Source organism: Varanus komodoensis, unplaced genomic scaffold (genome assembly GCF_004798865.1).
Source record: "Varanus komodoensis strain SLA01 unplaced genomic scaffold, ASM479886v1 scaffold41, whole genome shotgun sequence".
Taxonomy (NCBI): domain Eukaryota; kingdom Metazoa; phylum Chordata; class Lepidosauria; order Squamata; family Varanidae; genus Varanus; species Varanus komodoensis.
Window position 1 is genome coordinate 5457692 of NW_025335954.1, and position 21562 is coordinate 5479253.

General features: G+C 44.5%; 1 protein-coding gene across 2 annotated transcripts in view; it reads right to left on the reverse strand.

Annotated features, from left to right (window-relative positions):
• Positions 1 to 21562, reverse strand: part of LOC123029763 (ATP-dependent 6-phosphofructokinase, muscle type) — a 50929-nt gene that overhangs the window by 28560 nt on the left and 807 nt on the right. The window contains exons 1-5 of one of the 2 annotated variants that reach the window (XM_044443047.1): positions 20329 to 20459; positions 12665 to 12763; positions 8558 to 8631; positions 5423 to 5500; positions 2881 to 3070 (exon numbers count right to left, since the gene is read on the reverse strand). In XM_044443047.1, coding sequence (XP_044298982.1) covers positions 2881 to 3070; positions 5423 to 5500; positions 8558 to 8631; positions 12665 to 12763; positions 20329 to 20455 — 568 coding nt within the window. In that variant the 5' untranslated portion in view covers positions 20456 to 20459. Of the gene's footprint in view, positions 1 to 2880; positions 3071 to 5422; positions 5501 to 8557; positions 8632 to 12664; positions 12764 to 20328; positions 20460 to 21562 lie in introns of those variants that run through there. The other variant, XM_044443048.1, reaches the window with a different exon arrangement.

Consider the following 21562-nt stretch of genomic DNA (forward strand, 5'->3'; position numbering starts at 1 on the left):
TATTTCAGAGCAGGGACTCAGAACCACTATGCAATGACGTTAAAAACACGGGCTGGAAACTCAGTTATACAGAAGGCACTGAGGGGAAATGTTTGATCTGCGAGCTTTTCTACCTGAGGCTGTTCGTCTGCTGCAAAACTCTCCTTTTAAGTTTTGTAGGGGAACTGAGATACCAGCACCACGCAGGGGGAGTTTATGTTGTTTTTCTGCTGCATAACCTCTAAGTGGCACTGTGGTGCAGAGCATCAGCCCGGTAACTGGAGAAAATGGCACTTTCATTTTTCACAGTTAAATGCTGCACTTGCCCTGACCTGAAACAAACAAACAAACAAAGCCTTGCTAAAAGCGCTGGTTGGACACAGCCATGAAACTGGAGGGTTGGTGTCACACCCTCCTCTTAAGAACCCATATGCATCCACAAGGATGGAATGATGAATGTATACAACAGACCTTCAGTAGAAAAGCTCTTAGAGGTGTGTCTGGCCCCATCATTGCTATTATTTCAGTGCCAGGCACATATTTTTTCCAGCTATTTTAATAGTCAATTTTAGTGGCAATCTTAATTTTAACCTGACCATACTCCTGGCTTATAGTTTTACCTTAATTTTAAATTGTTTATTTAAAAAGTTTGTTTATGATTTGTTGGATTCTGTTTCTTTACATTTTTAGATGTTATTGTTAATGTTTTATTTTTACAAATTTTAAAATGCTATGTTGTTTTAATTTGTTGTAAGCTACCCAGAGAGCCCAAATCTGGGCTAATGTATAGGCATATAAATTAAAATAATAAATAAAAATAAATTGGTATCAGGGTCTTTTGTACAACCCACTCCCTGATCCTTTTTCCAAGGGGAGATGCCATGGATTGAACCTGAGGCCCTCTGCATGAGAAGCTCGCACTCTATCACTAAGCAATGTTTGGTCAAAAACAAGGAAACAGTTTATTTCTGGAACAAACACGGGTATTTACTGGCACTTAGCTCATCCATTACCTTACATCTGTTCTTGTAACCTCCTGTCCCTTTCTCTGAATTTGTAGGACAAAACCCACCATATCTGGAGTCTCTTAGTCTATTATGTAAACAGCCTTGCAAGTTTGGCTGCCTTTCCCCAGCACCCATCTGCCCTGTTTTGCATTCACAAAGCAAAAGCTGAATGCCACCCTCTTGCCCGATGCCACACAAAAAGGCCATCGTGGAAAAAGACTCACAACACAGCAAAATATCAACTGAGCAGCATTTCATGTCAGGCCAGCCTGGGGCCAGATTTGAGGCTGCTCAGAGATATGGCTAGACATCAGATGAAAAGATCCCTTTCTGGATTATAATACGGTATGCTGGGGTCCCCAGTGCAGTACTCACAGTGCTTTGATGCCCAGAAGGGCATGACGCTCTCCCCTTCCTGTCCCCTTCAAAAAACTGTTTGCTTCAAAACCTTGGAAAAGGTCAGCCTTGATCCTTTTCTCCCTTTTCCCCTCCCAGCTTCTAACTTTGCCCCTTCTTTTAAATCCACCTCTTTAGCTCCCTGTTTCTCCCTCCTCCCCAGCCTCTTCCTTTGCTCTTTCCGCATCCCTTTGGCTTGCTGTTCCCCCTCCTGCCCAGCCTCTGCCCTCACTCTTTCCCTCCCCTGCCTCCTTCTGGCTCACTTTTGACTAGCCAGGTCCCCACAGCGGCTATACGTGAGCAGTCACATCTTCCATGGAAGCCATTTTGCACTGGTACCTGCAGCAGTTTCTCAAATTCCCGAATGCCCTTATGGGTCCAAAAAGATAGGGGGCCCTGCTCTAATGCAGGGCCAGGGATGTAGTCTTATTTGGGGAGCCGGACAAGCCATCAACTGACCCTCCATGGGCCACATGGCATCAATGCAGGATGCGATTTGGATGATCCAAGGTAGCCTTGTCTGCCCTGTGTCTTCTCTCCTTAGGTGAGGATGCCAGGCAGCTGGAGCTGAGTGAGCTGGACTCCTTCTTCACACACCACATGCAATCCAACGGTGATGGCAAGTGGGGCATAAAAAGAAGAAACTTGGGCAGCATTTACGGGCGTTACTGCAAGCAGCAACCCAGTGTGCACCTGGCTTTGTCTCTGTTGACTCCTCCCACGGGGAGAACACGAAGCCAAAGCAAAGCTCGCTGGGTTGATGCTTGCAGAAACACCAGAAAGCGCTGGCTGTCTGCACAGCGACAGACAACTGCAAGAAATCCCCTTAAGAATCCCATTACTCCCCCAAAGGAATTCCCCTGCAATTAGGCTCGCAGATTGGACCCTAAGACTCCAGAAGCTGGATAAGGAATGTGCCTGGCTTGGAGTTCCAGTTGGAGCTGTTAACATCCACGGAAATCTTGATCAAGGCATGACAACTTGTGGGGTTCCAGTCCGGGCCACTCGAACCTTGGTGCAAGCCAGTGTCCTGTCTCTAAGTCACCATGTCAGACTGGTTGAGCTGTCCCATTTCTGCTGTCTGAGCTTTGAAATAGAAGTTCTGTTATTAAATTTATATCCCATCTTTTTCCTTCCAAGGAACACCAGGAGGTTGGCATAATTCTCCCTCTCCTCCCCTCAGTCATATCCTCACAACAAGAACACTGAGGGTGGGTTGGGCTGAGAGCCTGTGACTGGCCCAAAATCACTGGCCCATGGCTAAGCAGGGACTAGACCCCAGATCGCCTGCGTCTCATCCTGCACTCCTAACCACACTGACTCTCAGGCTTGTGAAGCAGAACCCAGATTATGAACAGCTCAAAGACAGCACACAGCTGGATGAAAGTACAATCCAACCCAGCAACAAGGGCAGGGTGGGGGTCTTTGCATCTGATCAGCATTCGGCTTTTAACTTGCCTCCATCACTCCATCACTTTCCCACATGCAGCCACAATACCTGTCTTAACCAGCTCCTGCAGCAAACTGCTCCACTCTGCTCGGAAAGTGTCTGCTCCAGTCAGACTGCCGTCGCCCCCAATAACACACAAATTTGTTATTCCTCTCTTGACCAGGTTGCAAGCGGCTTTGAGGCGTCCTTCACGTGTGCGGAAGTCCTGGCACCGGGCACTTCCAATCACTGTGCCACCCTACGTGGGGACAGACCAGCATGAGCTGGGAATTGCAAGTCGACAGCATAGATCTACTTATTGTACTCCCAGCCTGCCTTCTTTCCTCTCACAAGGAAACCAATCCATTTTAGCCTCATCCCAACCTCCGAGTTGCATGAAGCTGAGAGTCTGCAACTGGCCCAAAGTCACCCAGAGAGAGTCCTGGTTGAGTGGGGACTAGAACCCAGGCCTCCCAAATCCCAGTTCAACACTCAAACCACAATGCCACACTGGCTCTGACCATGTACTTCTGCAATTAGGAAGGGAAGAGAGAAAAGTCCCTCATGCCCATCTGTTAAGCTATGATTAGAGAAGTAATAATGCATTTTGAGGTCACAGGTACCATCAGAAGACAACTGGTTTACCTGGAGCTCTGATGGAAGTCTCCCCCAAGGAGCAAACAAGTTTTATACAAGGAACTAATTTCTCACCTCTGCTGGGCATTGGGAAGGCCAAACACACCCTACAATTACAGCTTGACTTAGGGTCAGCTTCTCGTGACCAAACAAACGCCCAAATAAATACAAATTCATTTGTGGTCTATAAGATGGACTGGACTGGCTCACACGATCACAGTTAGGGAAATAAAAACCGCTCATGAACCCGAGAACCCCAAAGCAGCCAGTGCGTTGTTACCCATGGCCACACAGCACCATGGGATACCCCTTTCTCCCGTGCTCCAAAGTTGAGTTTTCAGCCTTGGAGGCCAGCCCACTCTGCTCTTTCTGCACCAGTTGCAAGCAAGTGCCAGAGGAGGGAAGGTCAGATCCTGATCCTCCCTTCTGGGGCTGAAGTTCTCCCTCTGATCTTGGAGGGCAGAAAAACTGCCTTGTGGCAAGTCAGACAATTCATCCACCTCCGGTTCAGGGCTGTCTCATCTGAACTGTCAGCATCCCTCCAGGAGTTGCTCTCAGCCCCAGCTGGAAGTCTTGTAAAATGATATTAGTCTCTCTGAGAAAATCAGTATTAGAAATGCAGGCCTTGAAATCAATTCCATTCAGAGCAAAATGTCTTCCATGATCACCAAAATCCATTTGCTGGAGCCTGAGGTGTGCCCCACAGTGCTCATGAATTTTGTTCCGTCACCCATCAACGGGTCTGGGTAAGAACATGATACATTTAGGTGGTATGTGACCCACAGAAAAAGGGCCAGAAAAAGCCTCCTAGAGGGAGGCTGGGATAGACAGGCCAGGATCCTTTACAATTCTTGTTGTTGAACTTCAAAGAGTGTCCAGTCACTCCCCAATGCGCGCATAGCTGCCAGCAAGGGTCAGCTCCAATTTCAGGTTATTTTGAGTCTCAAGACATTCATTGTGACCCTGGTTGCAGCAGTATCATTACACTTAAGACACATGACCCTGCCGGTGGCCCCAACTGATGAAAAGGTCAAGCTGTTGCAACAGGGTCCTCCCTGACAGCAGCCCTCCTTCAAACCACCAGTGACCTTCTGTGTTACAACCGACTGGAGGAGGTAAGGACATTCTTCAGGCACAGAGAATCATAGATTTTAAAACAGGGCTGACAGTTGTGGTATTTTCAGAGATTTCTTGTTTAGAATGCAAGAAGAGCCAGAAGTGGACCACAATCCGTTGAAGTCCAACCTTCTCTTCCTGCAGTGGCCAAAAAGCTGCCCACGGAAAGCCCCCAAAGAACATGAGCATCACAGTATAAAGGGATACTATTTCCCCCAAAATGCCTCCTGCAGTTGCCTGGATAGTTATTGTAAGAAATTTTTCAAAGAACAAGCTGGTGTCCCTGCCCCAAAGCAAGCTTACTTGAGAATAGACTTCCCAGGTAACTGATCCATGCGGCAAGCTAGTGCACACCTGGCAGGTAAATTTGCTTACACCTAAACAGGTTCATTTGCCCTTCAATGTGCCTCGCACCTCGTTCCTCCACAATTGTAGTGCAGATGCACAAGCAGCAGCCCATGAATTAAGGATAATTGGCTGCAGCAGTGGACACATTAAAACATAGTAAGACCATGAAATGCAAGGGTGTAAAAACAAGGAAAGTGTCGGCTTCCTCCACTCTCATAGGAAGACATCCTCCTCCTCCCTGTAGCCTCCCACAGAGGCCCCCCACACCTCTCTAGCACAGATTTAGGGAGCCTATCAGGGGTGCGAAGGGGAAATGTGTTGGACTTGTGGTTCTCTCCCACTGGCAGGACAACACCATGGAATGCAACCCATATAGAAGACAGATGCTGCAGCATCACTCTGGCTGGACTTCCACAGTTGCAGGACTGGCATTTCCTGGGGTGGAGAGAAGAGTTCTCAAGCCTCGCACAAGGCAAAGTCACAGGGGGCCACGTCCACAGGAGTGACTTACCAGTTGCAGCATCATAGACACGCTCTCCCATGTCGCCTCCTTAATATTGTCGCCACCATCCACAAGCCCTTGGTAGCCCTGCGGAAAGCAGGAGGAGGAGATGCAGAAGAAGTTAATGGAAGAGCAGCAGTTGAAGCCCTCTCTGTTCAAGAGCCAGCTACTACGAACTACACAATGGTTACGTTTGCAGTGGAGCAATGCGCGAAATAAGACGTAATCCAATTGTACAAAGTGCCACATTTGCCCCGGGAATGCACATCTCAGGATACTTCCAGCTCTTTTCATGACATGGGACATTGAACAGGAAGGGCATTAGGGCAGCTGGAGTGGCACTACCTGTGCCACCCCTGCTAGCTGGTCTGGTCCAGCAGCACTAAGCACTCGGACAGAGCCAACCCAATGCTGTGGACAATTTCCACGTGGCCACTCTACAAGCTACCTTGCCCTTAAGAGGAGTGAATTGATCTATGGGGAAGTCAAGGACCAAGCCTTCTGCAGACACAGCTCTGCCACTAAGCTATGGGGCAGGTCATTCGGCTGCAGTCCATCTACCCCATATGGCAACACTGCAGTCTCTCTGAGCATGGATATAGCACTTGGGTGCTCCAGAGTGGGTAGCTTATAGTACCCCCAATCCAAAGGCATTACACAGCTGTGCTCCATTATTTCTCTCCATAATGACTTTTTTTGGTATGAGGAAAGTGTGGAAGAAGTGATGGGAAACATGGGAGGGTCCCAAATGGAAGATGACGATGTAAAATCACTGGTATGATTTAAGCCCGGTCTTGAAGGGCCTCATGTTGAAATACGGAAACACCCACACACTGTGATACAAACCTACTGTGCAAGCAACAAGGTTTGCACAATGCAAAGAAGGTTTCTTCTGAGACAAAATGAGCAGGGATGGAGGGTTTGTCTGGGATGGAACACTGCCAGCCTGGATCAGAGCTTGCAATTCTAAGCTTTGGTCTATACATGTAGAACAGAGGCGACAACGAGATAGCAATATGGACTGTGCCATCTCAAATGGAAGGAAGGTTGGCAGATTTTTAAACACTCCCTTGCATTTAAGAAAGACAACACTCCTCCCTGCAAGTAGAACCTGGTACTGGAAGAGGCTGAGCCCTCCTTTCTGGGACAATTGAAGAGAGATCTGGTTCTCATGATGCTACAAGTCACCATGGATAAACAGCCATAATGGGCCATTACATCATCTGAACCCAGAATCGTTTCTGCAGGGTAGCTTGTTTTTCATAAACAAGCCACCATGAAAACCAGTGGCTTGTTCTGGGGTTGTTTGACCCACAATGGGTCATTATGTTGTTCAAACTTGGCTGGGTGTTTTCTTGCGTATTGCTATTAACAGCTATGGGGGCTCTTGGCAAAAGTGGCAACCCTGACCACTGCTTGCTTTGGCAAACTTGCCAGTGATTATCTTTCCACTGATGCCCCAATGGCATGTTAGAAGCAGTGCCACTCATTAATTGGCTTTTTTATTTTTCTGAAACTTCAAAAAAGTGCAACTGGGGTTGTAATTTTTCAGCTCCTTGAAAAAAGCTCCTAATTTTCCCTTTACAAATTTTATTTATTTTATTTATAGTCCTCCTTTTTTTCTTACAAGGAACTCATAATTCCCCTTTTCCTTTTTGTCAGTCCCTTGCAGGTATGTACTTTCTTCAGCCCCTGCTGTTTTCATTGGTTGGTCCTTATGGCTATCCAATACAATGTAAAGACTTCACATTGGCTGATTTGCACACAGTTGGCAGGAACCAAGTGCCTAGTTATGAATGGAAAGGGACAGGTAAAGGCCAAAAAAAAGCAGAGGGGAAAGGTGCACCAAAAATAGATGGTGTCACCCCCTTGGCAATGTAGTCTTCTTGAGTTTAAAGTGTTGAACTGGCAGATCTCAGTGCCCTCCATTTTTTCAACCCTCCCCAACTATGCAGCTACTTCAGAAAACAGAGGTATTAACTCCTTGTCCCTTTTTGAAGCAGTTACTGCAGCTATGCACATTTTCTCTCCATGTACTTCCCAGATATTCAATTTACACATTCTTTTAGAACTGCAGCAGTTCGTGCACTGAAAAGGAGTCCTATAAAGGATGGGGAAGGTAATATTGACCTTTTCTGGAGCTGCTGAACTGAGGAAGTGCTGAAAAGGTAGAAGGTACTGAGAACCACCAGTTCAACAATTAAAACTGAGAGGATTATATTGATAATTGGGTGAGGTAGCTACCACTCCCTTTTGGCATACTTTGCCTCCCCATTTGCCTCCCCATTTATTGGTGCTTTCCAGTTGACAGCTAGGCAAATGGCAGCCGGCAACTGTGCATACATTTCCCTCTTTGCAGCCTCGCCTTGTCTTCCCTTTGGCAGCCAAAACAGACAAGGGAATTGACCGGGCAAGACTACACCTATCAAGACAGCTCTGAGTCTGCTCATGTGCCCCTGTGGAAGTCTGAAAAAATACTAATTTTAATTTTCAGGAACTGATTTTTTTAAAGCTCCAATTATACTTTTGTGGTTTCATTAAAAATATGGCAGTAAATGAAAAAGTATCACATTCAGGGCGGGGAAGCGAGGGGAAAACAAGATGGCTGTCCTGCGAAGGACACTGGGATACCAGCTGAAGGACTGAGGAGGAGGAGGAGGAGGAGGAGGAGGAGAGAGAACAGTGTTCCAGTGTCTGGCCTTATTCAGTGTACAACTGAGTTGTTGGCTGGCTTACCCTGATATACAAGCCCATGCAGAGAGAAAGAGAAAACACACACAATGTGTGTGCCTGCTATTCACATGCAGGCAGTTTTGCATGAGGAAAAGTATTCAGAAACAGCATAGCTGCACCCCCACTGCCTGAAGTGGTTTGGTCTACTCTGCTGCCTCAGGGACATGCATTGCCTGAGACTTGAGCTCACAGATAGGGAACATGTGGCTCTCCAGAGACTCTTGGAGTACACTACTGGTGGAAGCTGTAGTCCAACGAAGTCTGGAGGACCACCCATTTCCCACCTCTGGCTTAGGTGCAATTCCTACATGAGCAAAAATTGAACCCATCAGGGAAAGCCAACCTCACGGCCATCTTGATTGCCACTTTTCAGTAAAAAGGTAGGATGCAAACCAAATCCATGAACAATACCTCATGAACAAAGAAGACCTTGGCACCAGTGTAGATCCCCACTCGGACGACTGCCCGGACAGCTGCATTCATGCCTGTTCAGAGCAAAGGGAGAGTTGAAGTCACACAGATGTCCACAATCACAAGTGAGAAATAGCACTGGCAGCAACAAGAACTCCTCCAGCTCGCAACATGACCAAAGACTTTCTCTGGGCTTCAGCTTGCCGCATGTTGATGGAGACATGTGGGACTTCCAGATGAGGCTTTTGTTGCATATTCACCTGGCCTCAAACACAGGATCTTTCGGAGGGGTCCAGATGTCCTCATCTCTTGTAAATAACCCTGCTAGGATTTCCTCCTCCTACTTCTTCCATCTGCTTGCTTCCCACAAACAATCCATTAATGATAGAAGGATGGAATAGCTGGACAACACCTTTCGACTGGCTATTTATTTATATATTTATCTGAAGTGTGTATCTGCCATTCTTTCTCAGACACTCTCAGAATGGTGTGCAAACATTTAAAACAGCATAAAACATAGAACCATAACCATATTATATGATTATATTTTATAAGCAGAAAATAACAACAGCAGTGTTGAGAGCTGCCTGTCTGGAAATGCCTGGGCACATAACGGAAAAAGCTGTAGGCGGATGAACAAGAACCCTCGGTGGATAATTTTACAGAATCAGAGAGGTGGAGGAGGCCTTGGATACCATCTGCGCCAGCCCTGGAGGCCATCAACACAGGAGGGCCTTTCTGGCAGGAACATGGAGTGAGCAGGTATATGAAAAACTGGTCTCACGCTTCAGACCACCTTGGCCACCTATCACCCGTTTCTGCAATTCCCCTCCCCCATCCTTCCCATTTCTTTTGTTGCCATGTAAATGGACAGCGCCACACAGGAACAGAGAAACAAAGAGGTGCTGGACCATTCTTAGGTTGCCCCTTTCAAGCGCTCTGCAGGCCAGATGACATCTGTAGGCAGGGGTACCCTTCCCTTCTTTGTCCTTCCATTTTGCCCTTCCCTGAGAGAGAGAGGGGGTGCATGGATTGCCTTTCTCTGGCCAAGTCCCTGGCTTGGGATGGAATCCAAGTGCCAAAGGACTTGGCCAGCACTGAGAAGAGAAGCCACTCCTCCCAGCATAGCCACTAGCTGCCCACATCCCCAGCATGATCTCCAACCTGAAACTGGAGACAGCAATGGGGATTTCCATGTGTGCTGCTCTTCCTCTCAACAACGATTCTTCCAGAGAGCAGGGTTTGGTGGCTAAGCCCCACCTGCTGGAAAACCCAAGGAGGCTTTGCCAACCAGGTGCAAAGCACTTGTAGGGAAGTTTTGGCTCTTGTGCCAGAAGTTCTGCAGCCACGGCCTAGAGCAACACACAGCCCTGAACCCCAGAAGCTGCTATTTGAGCGCTACACGTGGGGTGACAACTCGTGGAGTATTACTCCACCACCATATCTCTTCTAGCACTCTCCCTTATTTGCCTAGCGCCTGCTTGCTTTGAAAAAGACAAAGCTGAGTTTGTATCCAGGCTACAGAATCGAAGCCCTGCTGGTGTGTGATTCTGCATCCAGTAAGGGATAGCGGTCCTCCTTCCTGAATTTCCAAACATTAAAAAGGTCTCATTAGATGTGGACTTCCATGTGTAACAACTGCACATATAATGAATGGAGGGAGGAAGTGATTGGTGATCTGGAAAGACTCAGATGTTACTTGACTCCATTTATGCACAGGTGCTTTGCACACAAAAGGAGGGAGGTCTGCATGCCTTCCAGGAATGCAGCCTGAGATGGATCTGCTGGGGGTTCATTGATGGGATCTTATGTCCAGGGCAAGGTAAAAACAAACAGCTGGAAGGGACCAGTAAGGCCAAGGGATCCACAGCCCTGCTGGGTGTAGGGCTCCAAGTTGCAAGTGTTATGGATCACCTGTGACTGTGACCACTCAGAAATGTTAAGACGTTTTGGACAAAATCTGGTAAGGAGAGTAGGCAAAGATGCACCATTTCAAAATCTGCTTTTCCCAGACCTCAAGAGAGTAAATGTCTATTGCCTTTAAGGTCTAGAAAACATTGATGCTCTTAAAAAAAATTAAAAAGAGGTATCTTAAGCAAGCAAGCAAAGTTAATGAAAAGGGTCATGACAGCCATTTCAAAAATATTTCCAGATGTATCTGAAGACCTGCATCTTCAGTTTCATGCCCATGTCACTTTTCCAAAATTAGATGTTTGCTTATATCATGCCTGCTTCAGTCCAGACCTCCAACCACTGGGCTTTCCGGGCTGATTTCTCTGAGCAGAATGTGATACTCACCAAACCATTCCAAATTCACATTGGATCTATCTTGGCTAGTCTGGCCTTTAGCTGCTATACCATGCTAACTCATCAAGACTCTATGCATGAAACATTTCAGACCATTGACATAAATGTTCGTGGTGGCTACAGCCCATGCTGAATGTGGGCTTGTGATGACCAGGTCATTCTGCACCCAGACTTGCAGGTCCCCCATATACTTGGCCTCCACCCTCACATGATTTGCACATGTTATTTTTGAAATGCTGACATTTAAGAAGTGCCTGAGGCGCCTTCTGCTAGGCCACTGTGCTTGCTGGCTCCCAAATATACCCCACGAGAAGGGATGTAATCCAATGCTGCTGCACAGCCAAATATCCTCTCCAGTCATGTGAGTTTTACAGGGTGGGCCTATGAACATAGCAGCTACTGTGGCTGCTTTGGAAAATATGCTACAGGAGAGCGGAGGAGGAAGAGGAGGAGGCAGAGGCAAAATGACCTTCACTTTAAATCAGTCTTATATAATTCACCAGAAGGCACCAAACTAGTTTTCAGTGTATTCATTCCCTTGCATCTCCAGCGTCTGAAGGAATACAGGGGAGACTTCTAATTCATCTCCAGGAACTCTTTTTCATTCCGGAAAAGCTTCCAGAAAAGATGCAGGAAGCCTGGTCCACAGTGCACAAGTGATAAAATGAGCACTACCTCATCATCGATTGCAAAGAGGGAAAGAGACTCTCCACTACCTCCTCCATGATTAACGACTCCTAATAATTAATTAATTACACTGTTCTACAAATAAATCAGGAGTGGGGAAATTATGGTCTGTCAATAAAACACTGTTGCGCGCTGCATAGGGCTATGTATTTGAATCAGTCCAACAGATAGATCAGTCAATTAAGGCCACAAGTGATGAATTAGTGGGATCTAATTTTGACAGGCAAGAGCACCTTAAAATTGACATGGCTGAAACTTAACAGAACTCTTTTTAAAAGTTAGTTTGGTTGAATGAGTTCTGAAACAGGGAATGGAAAAAAGATCCCAAGGATGGCCTTTTCCTTAAATAATGAGTTGTAACTTTAAATTATTAAGTTAACACTTAATGTACTGTTTCTCTTATTCATATGTTCGGCAATGCCCAATTGCTCCTTCCTTTTATGATAGAAAGCTTTTTAATTTTTTTAATATTCAGTGAAATACATAATCTTCTTAACTGTCTACCTGTCTCTTGGAATTTAATGCAAGGTCAATGCAAATAGACTTTCTGAGACCCTTTGACAACTAAAAACTCATATTACAACATTGAAAGAATAATTAGCTACCTGCAGTAACATAATGGGTAGTGGATTTAATGAATCTTTCAATTTATAGCATAATTAATGAATGGACACCATATAGATATGTGGGCTGCTTTGCTTGAAGTTTATGCCTGCCTTTACCAATAACTTGCCACATGTAAAATCTACAAGGATATATAATACTTAGGTGTGTTATAAAAATACTAACTTTTATATACAAAAACGGTAACGTTTTATTTGAATCTGTGCATTTCTCCCCTTCTCTGTCATTGCTTACGTTTCGTTTTGAAACCTTCAATAAAAATAAAGTTTAAAAGTTACGTCTATTCCTCTAAACACATCTGCTACATGGCACATTCACCAGCTGCAGTTTGCATGAAGATCTGTTCAGCCTAATGAACTTAGCGGGGCAGAAGCAACTGGACAACCAAAGCCCTTGGATGGTCACACCCACTGGGACTGCTTTTGCCATCAGCAATTCAAGCCACACAGGCACACAAAAACTTTTAGAGCAGCAACCAGGTCAACTTACCCTGGGCATCTCCTCCAGATGTCAATACAGCAATGGCTTTGCCAATCCCCATTGTGTCAGAATGCTCATGTCTTACCACCGTTTGCGACATTCTCAGTGCTGGAAAGGCAACAACAATTTCTTAGAGTTTGATGGAAAAACAGTCCTTGATCTTAAATGCCTCCTGGTCCCCCTCTGCAGGGCTCACACTGCCTGCAAGGTCCTGAGTGTTCCCCGTAGCCCCCTGCTGTTGCCTTTAAAACACAACACTCCGCCTACTCTCCAATACATAAGCAAAAATGTCACGTTGTAAATGATCTTTGATGCAGTGTCAGCCATACTTAATCCTAAAGGGCACATGGCCAGCTGTCATGAGTACCAATAGAGCAGTAGAAAATTCAGGTCAGTAGCTGTGCAGTTGTCCCTCTCTGCCATTATTAAATGCTTTCTCTCTAGGCCTCCATCACATCTACTGTGTTGAGGGACTTCTGGAGAAAGTATATGCAGGAGGGTTTCCTCTAAAGTAGTCCTGAAGCCCAGGCAGGTCACTATAAGGAGAGAGGAACCCACATCTGGAGCCCCAAATCCCAGGGGGGTGGGCACAGATTTTCATCTGGAGCTGTAATTCAAGGTCCCTACTCCTGAATTAAAGCAATAAACTTCATTCCAGTAACACAAACATGGAGACAGTTTTCCACAACTGAGTGCCACAATAGAATAGAGACAACTTCCTTGTGTCAGCCACATAATTTAACAATGGTACTTGCAGGGGGGTTTCCTCAAAAACAGTCTTGAAGACCAGGCAGGTTGATATGCGATAAAACCTCTGATATTTGGGGCACAAGTCATTTAGGATTATCACATGATGGGGTGCAATTTTTTATCCAATTCCCGTGCACATCACTACTTTGTGGAAAGTGCAAGCCCTTTGGATCTTGTGTTCTCTGTACATAAGGTTTTCAAGAGCAATCCTATGCAGGTTTAGAAAGAAGGAAGCCCTACAATTCTCAACATGAAAAAAATATTTCTAGAGGTGTAGCTGTACGAAGTCTGTTCAAGCAAACACTGGATCTTACTGCACTTTAAAGATGCCTTTATGATGCCATAAACTTGGCATTACCTATGAGCTTTAACTGAATCAGCACAGAATTTACAGTAAAGCTAAATAAGCATAAAGTTAAGTATTTGGATCAGTGTTGCAAAATCAATAGAAGATGCCAAGACATCTACTCAAAAGTAAACTCCACTTCAGAGGGACTGACTTCCAGTTAAGTGTACAAAAGCCCTGATGTCTTATTTATAAAATTATAATTTAAGAGACTACAGGGAGGGTTTATTTTCTTTTTAGAAAATTAGAAAAACAACAAAAATGTTCCTTATGAATTTATATAGAAGATGCAGCGATTTGGTTAAACTATGGAATTTGCTGCCCAAGGAAGTGGTGATGGCCACTAATGTGCATGGTTTTAAATAGGGATTGGACAGATTCATGAGGCAGGAGGCTATGTGCTGACTCCTTCACCAAAGGTGGCATGACCGCACACACCAGTTGCTGAGCCTGGGCAGGCGGAGGTCTTGCAGTCAATCCTGCTCGAGGGATCCTGCGGCCAGCCAACTTGGCCACCATATATTTGCTATGGAGTGCTAGACTAGATGGATCTTTCGTCTGATCCAGCATGGCTTTTCATATATTCTTATGATTTTTGAGTCTTTGTTCATGCAAAGTTAAATTATACTTGCTTATAGAAAAAAGATATGTTTTTAAAAACTATGCCTACATAGTGTGGAAGTATGTGCCTCCAGAATCACACCCAGAATGTCAAGTGTAATCGGAACCTCCAACATCTGTCAGAGACCTAAAGGTATAGTCTTTAGGCTGTGCTCCAATTTGTTCAGTGTGCAATCTTCATTTTGAGCCCAAGTCCAAACTGCAGACCTGAGAGCCACAGGCCTGGCCTGATTTTTTTTCTGCAACTTCCAACCTCATCCACCCCTGCTTTTTGTATAATCTAGCCTAATTTGGTGTCCTCCAGATGTTTTTGGACTACTACCTCCACCAAGACCAACACTAGTGAAGAATATTGGGGTGTGTGGTCCCTCTAAAGTACACCTGGTTGCATAAGGCTCTCCTTGCCTGATGAATTGCTCTTAAACGCAAAAGCTTGAGTGGCATTTCGGTTTGTCCTAATAAAATATTTGCCAAATTACATGTATTAGTTTTTAAAAATGACTTTTATATATCACCTGGAGAACAGGAACTTCACATACCCTCAATTTTTATAATATAAAGTTGCATTCTTCTCAGGTATTTTAATTTTCCATGGAAACATTTTCTCCTCTATATTTATATTCAGTGAATGGAACCATGAATACAGGTGGCAAGGTCTCAGCTAGTTTGCCTTTCCATAGGTGCATTAAACCTGTAACAGGAACTTATCCACAGATTACCAAACAGAAAGTGGTATGAATGCTTATGTTCTGGGACGACAGGCTTGGCAGGTCGGATGTATCCCGTAGGCCTTCTCTTGTTCAATTCATCTTCAGAGGATGGGCTGATGAGAGTCAGTCCAAAGCATCTTGAGGGCACTAGGCTGAGGGATGGGGATTTAGCCCAAGTATACAATACAGATTGTCTAGGTAGACGAAAACATGCCTTTCAACATACAGGCTCATTCTGGAGTAATCACAGATTCACTTCTCATTTTATTATGCACACTAGCAGACCAGGTAGCAAAATGTGGCTTCCAGTATATCTGGTGGATGTCCAAGTTATGTTTCAGATTTCCAGCAGAAGCAAGTTTCTAGCTTTCATAATTGTAGCATTAAGTGACAAAGACAATGACTTAAAAGATCCAAAAATAGAGGCAAACTGGGATAGAATTCCAAGTGGTGAAGATGAAATAGTGTTTCTTCTTCAATATTCTCTGCCACCACTCCCACCTTGTGCCATAAACAAACTCTCCAGCTTGCAGCTATTGAGCCAATATTCTTGATTGGTACTATATTTTTCATACATAGCCTAATGCAGGTATAAGCAGGATGCTTTGAATAAATCAACAGAACTTCTGCTGATGTTCAACAAACTCCGTTTCTTACAGATCAAATACTATTTGCATAACTGGTGTATCATTTTCATAACCTGGAATTACATAACATCCGACTTCCTGGACTGCAAAATTATGATTGTTGGCTGTTTTCATACCTTCAGCGCTACATAGAAGGTGCCTCTTCTTCCAACCATTCTTGGCTGGAATGCAGTGTGATTTATATGGTTTCACTGGCACAAGTCAAGGGTGCACAAACTTTTTAGTTCCAAGGGCCAAAAGTCTTGTGGTGGAGGGTGATGCTGGCTCAGGGGCTGGGGGGCCACACAAATACTCACAAATGGGCATATCCCCTGATCCTTATTCAGATCAACTCTTTCCTTGCAGCTACCTCAGCTTGTATGAGGTGTGCTGGGGGAGAGGCAGCCAGCAGATGAGGGCACACTTAAGGCCTTGAGAAATACATGCAACCTGCAGTTTCTGCACTCCAAGGGTACATGTGTGACAACATTGTGCACTACAGAGTTAAGTCCCAGTGTGATCACAAGAAATATTCCAAGTACTTCTTTTGCACCTTTTGGCCCAAAGTACATTTACCCTGCTCCCAGGTCTTAATTCTGCCACTTTGCACACAGTCTTCCTTTATCTGGTGCCCTTCGGATGTGCTGGAATACAACTCACATCATCCTCAGCTAGCATGTCACTTCAACACATCCAGAGGGCCCCAGGCAAGAGGGGCTGCACCCTCTTCTAGGAAATGTGCAAAATCTAGGTATGGGTTTGGAGAAATGTTATGAATAGATGAGTGCAAAGTCACTGGCTCAGTGACTTGCTGCCCTCCCATGCATTAAATGGATGGGAAATGCTGCTGCCATCTGCTGGCAAAGTGAGCTCCTAACTGGCCCTATTGACTAGGAATTCCCAAAACAATCTCCAGGGCATGCAGGTGCCTCACAAGAAGCATCACTTGAACTAAAGCCAGTATTAGTTGTATCCACTGCTCTATATTACAAGTTAACATAGCAGTATATAGACCTGCTGGGCAAGTTCCATCATGCCAAGAGAGGAAATAAAGATGCGCTGGCATTCCCTGATATAGCCAATCCTACAAGCATAGTATGAGGGAAGACTGCAGAAAGGCTGTGTGGTGTAGTGGCTAAGAATGAAAGACTGGATGATCTGGGTACTAGTCCTCACTCAGCCCTGGAGCCAACTGGGTGACCTTGGGCCAGTCACAGACCCTCAGCCCAACCTACCTCACAGGACTGTTGTGGGGATAAGGAGAGCAGGAGGAGATGCCTTGAATTCCTTGGAAGGAAAAAATGTTACTATAATAAATAGTAAATTTCAAAGGGAATGCAGTCATCAAGGCAACCTCCTTAGGCAGATCCCCAAGGAGAGTCCCAAAAATTCAGGCATTGATCCATATTAACAAACATGTTCTGTTGGCTTTGTTCTCTACCAGATGTTTTATTAAGCTACTGAGTATTAATTGCTCAATCAAGACTATGTCCTCCAAATGTGTTGCATCCTAACACAGGAACAATATACTGATGGAAAAATTCATCCCCACTAGCAACTGCAACCCTTGCAGCAGTGCAGCTCAGAGGGAAACAGGGAAGGCTGAGAAGCGATGACAGCGGATGCTCTCAACATCCCTGCTATTAATGAAGGGCCGGTGCTAGGGCCATGTGAGTCCCTGCTCCATGAATCACCCCAAAAGCTTAGTTTTACCCCTGAACCTTGACTAACTTGAGCAAAACAGACAGCAGGATGCAGAGGCAGCATTAACTGGGCTACTCTGCAAGTGCAAGGAAGATACTTACTCTGTTTCAGGAGCAGCCTGAGAAATATACGAGGGGTCTTCAAAAAGTTTCCACACTTTTTAAACTCTATTAAGACTTTCAAAAACAAATTACATCACTTGTCTACATAGTCACCTGCCTTTGCGATGCATTTTTCCCAGCGTCGTACCAACTTTTTAATGACATTAGCATATATATTTATAAAATATAAAAGTGTAGAGACTTTTTGAAGGCCCCTCGTATATGCATCCTTTCCACAATGTAAAGCATGCCTTCAATTTTCAATGGAGAACACACCTGTGCCATCCAAGATGGCACCAGTGTAGAAAACACATTACCTCAACATATCAATCTAATCATTTGCAGTTCACAGTTGCAAAAATATGTGCAACTTTCTATATTTTTAAACTCAGAAAGCCAGGAAGTAATTAAAAATAACTCTATATAAGGGACAGATGTGCAGAAAAAAATGCGTTTGCTTCAATGCCTGGATTGCACTTTTTATAGCCAGGTTGTGAAGGATTGCTCAACTGGCTGTGTGTGGCATGCGATATTCCCTGGCAGGCAACCAAGATTTCAAAGCAGCCATTTTTTCTCCCCAATCTTCAATGTGCCTCAAATTATCACTGTGGGGATTTAATTCTATTTCTATGCCACCCCGTAACCTGAGGAGTCTCTGGGAGGCTTACAATACCAGAACACAAACATGCCAGTACTTTTGGTAGGCCTGTCAGTTTTGTGAACTTTGGCTACTTTTATGGACCTTTTCATGCGAGAAATATGGTTCATCTTGTCACAACTGTTGGTTTTTCCTCTCTTGTCCTCCCTTAGGCATTATCTTCTTACCGACACCAGCCTGAAATTGTAAAGTAACTTGTGATATATTCGTGCAACCTTCCCCAACCTTTGCTCCCTCCAGATGTATTGAGCATCAACTTGCAGCAGCCTCAGTTAGCGTGCCCTGCGCTCAGGGATGCAGCCAGTTGTAGCCCAAAACACCTGGTGGGCACAAGGCTGTGGAAAAGCAGAGTAAGTGATGTTGTAACTCACCTTTTAAAACTCAGGTTTGACTGGGCTGATGTACAGGCTTAGCACAATCCCTGTACTGAGTCAGCATTCCCATTCAACATATTGGCTCTCTTGAAGCCATTACAAGACCAAACTGGTAAAGTTCAGTTTGTCAAGAGCAGCAGAAGCCCTGCCTGAAGAGCACTGTATGATGTATACTGCATAGCTTGCCCAAGTTTGCACACTAAATGTGTAATTGCTGTACGAAACTTTTTTAGTGCCAGGAAGGCAGGCTGGGAATGATGGCCATCAGGCTGGAATAAACCTTAATCAATGCTGCTCTCATGTTCACTCCAGAGCAAGCACTCTCTCCTAGTACAACTCACTTGTGCTTGCCCCCATGCCCTTCAGTGACAGGCATGTATTTGTGAGGAAGGGCAGGTGCCTCTACAGGATCCTTGCAGAAGTGGTGGACACACAGAGAAGAGCAGCAATAGAGGGCTAAGATGCATGCTTTCTGTATCTAGAGTCAACGGTTAAATCCTTGGAATTTCCCCTGGCAACACTGGCTCAAACCACTCTCTGCTCTGACAGTGCGGCTGGACACAGAGGTCTGCCTCTGTTGAAGATGCCTCTGTGCTTCCTTTCTTCTTCAAGATATCTCAAACAATAGAGTAGAGTGTGCAAGTAGATGCTCTTCAGATGTTCTGGGGTACTACTGCCATAAGCCCCAGCCAGCATGGCCAATGGACAAGGATTATGGAAGGTCTGGAGAGCATCTACCCCTGCAAGAAAAGGCTCAGTAGGAAGAGAGACCTGGCTATATCATCTTCAAAAAAGCAGATAATGGATAATGTGAATAGAGTGAATGGAGCATGGCTTAAGCAATATGATCAAAATCCTGGACGATGACAATCTTTTAAAGAGAAGCTGTCAGATGCAGTCTATATTGGCAGCTCTGGTATAACCCACTCTATCAGCAAATGCCATTCATATAAATTGGACTGCACCCCTCCACAGTCTCCTCTGAAGAGAGGTGGGGACCATGGCTTCACCCTGATAATGGAACTCTTTCAGAAAGAGAGAGGTTTGCAGTCTGATTCCAGAGAAGATGAACTCATATACAAGATTTCAAATTCACACAGAATGTTAGTGTTCAGTTTTTATATTTTTTTTGGTAACGGAACAGAAAATGGCACTAACTGAATTCATCCACTACCACTTTGGCTGTTTCATTGTCTTCTGACCATGAACCTGGCATTACATTCCTGTTTTAATTAGCTCACACAGCTACTATTTGCATGCAGAAAGCAACAGAGATCCTTTTGTGAATTTTAAACAGATTAAGGGGGATACTAAGGCACGGAAAACAGTCTGCTGTACCAGTAGAAAAAAATCATACCTTCTCTGTTCGTCTACTAATCTCCAAATACTTGCCATGCAGCATTCTCACATATAGAACCACACTTATATCAGGTTGCATGCTCTCTTCTCTAGCCTTAATTACAGGGCATACCGTGGCACTTTTCATCTACCTGGAAAACCTATAATCCCACTGAAGCTGTCATGAACACTTCAAGATTTTTTCCTTCACTAGCCTAGAATATATTAAAATAGGTTTCTTCTTTCAGCCTCCATCCGATATGTGAGGTAAAACAACTAAATAGCCCAAATCTACTTAGTATTCTTCTTGACTGAACAGGGATTTGAAGCAGGCTGGTTCTGCCTCCAAATGGACACACCTCAGAAGCTATCCATAGCCTTCTACCCCACCCCAAGGTACATTTGTTTAATTTGCATGATAAAAACAACAGGAAGCTACACCAACCTGATCTCTCCTCTTTTTCTTCAGAGAATGAATAGAAAGTAAAGAAGAAGATAACTGCTGCAAATGTAAGTGAAACTGAAATGAAAAGATTGGACCCTACCACAGAAAGGTCCAGCAGAGCCCACATAACCAGAAAGTGTGGGCTTTCCTGTAGGATATTTATAGATGTTATATCTGGTCTCCAGACAGCTGCCTCAGCTATACCCCTGTCTTATTGGTGGATATAAGCGTTGTGGCCTTTCATTGAAAATGTCGCAGTCATGTTGGCTTGCAAGTGCAAGTCACTTTAGACATTCCAATTCACAATTGCAGGATCACTTCTTTTTACCCCAGGAATATTGTTTACATTGGTGCCGCCACACAGAATATACAAGATTCCTCAGCATAATAGTCTACAGGGACAGCTGTGTTAGCCTAGCTGCAGCAAAAATAACAGAGACCTTTGTGGAACCTTAATGACTAACACATTTATTATAGCACTAAGTTTTACAGTATACATATACATTTACAAAAAGTTTACGCCATAATAAATTTGTTAGGTTTTGGTTGTTTTGCCAGGTATCTTTTGTGTTAATTATGAAAAGCTAATTAATATAAGTCAGTGCAGATATACTGAACCAGCTGTAATCCCTCAAGCTGGCAACATACAGAAATAAAGCTGTTCTGAAATACAGACCTAATGTTAGCAACAAAACAATTTTTGTGTTTGCAAAACTGAGCCTTGAGAACACAAAATAGTGAGGTTTCCTTTCCATGTTAAAAGGCACACGTCCCAGTTAGATGAAAGAATCTCTCACAGATGAAGCACTATATCTAATTATTTGGTGATAAAGTGTCACAGAAAAGACAGGATACATGCATGTAAAGGTTATAATGGAGAGCATAATTCTTGCATTAAGAGGAGAAAATGGAAAGCCACATGCTTCTGGCTTCAGGACAATCTTAATTTCCTCTAATCACAAACAAGTCAAGTCTCATTTAGACATTTCTTCTCTCTTCCCCAACCTCCATCTTCCTCCATTCATTCATACCCTCATGTTTGTTCGGCGATTACCTTCATATTCGCTTCTCAGCTCACCATTACCCCATGAGGTATTGACAATGACTGGGTTCAGTGATCATGCTCCACTGCCTATTAAGGAGCTGAATGTGGGCTTTGTGCTAAAATGGAAGAGCAGGCACACTACTGTGCATCCCTAATAATCCATCAGTTTTAAAATGGATGAGTTGTCCT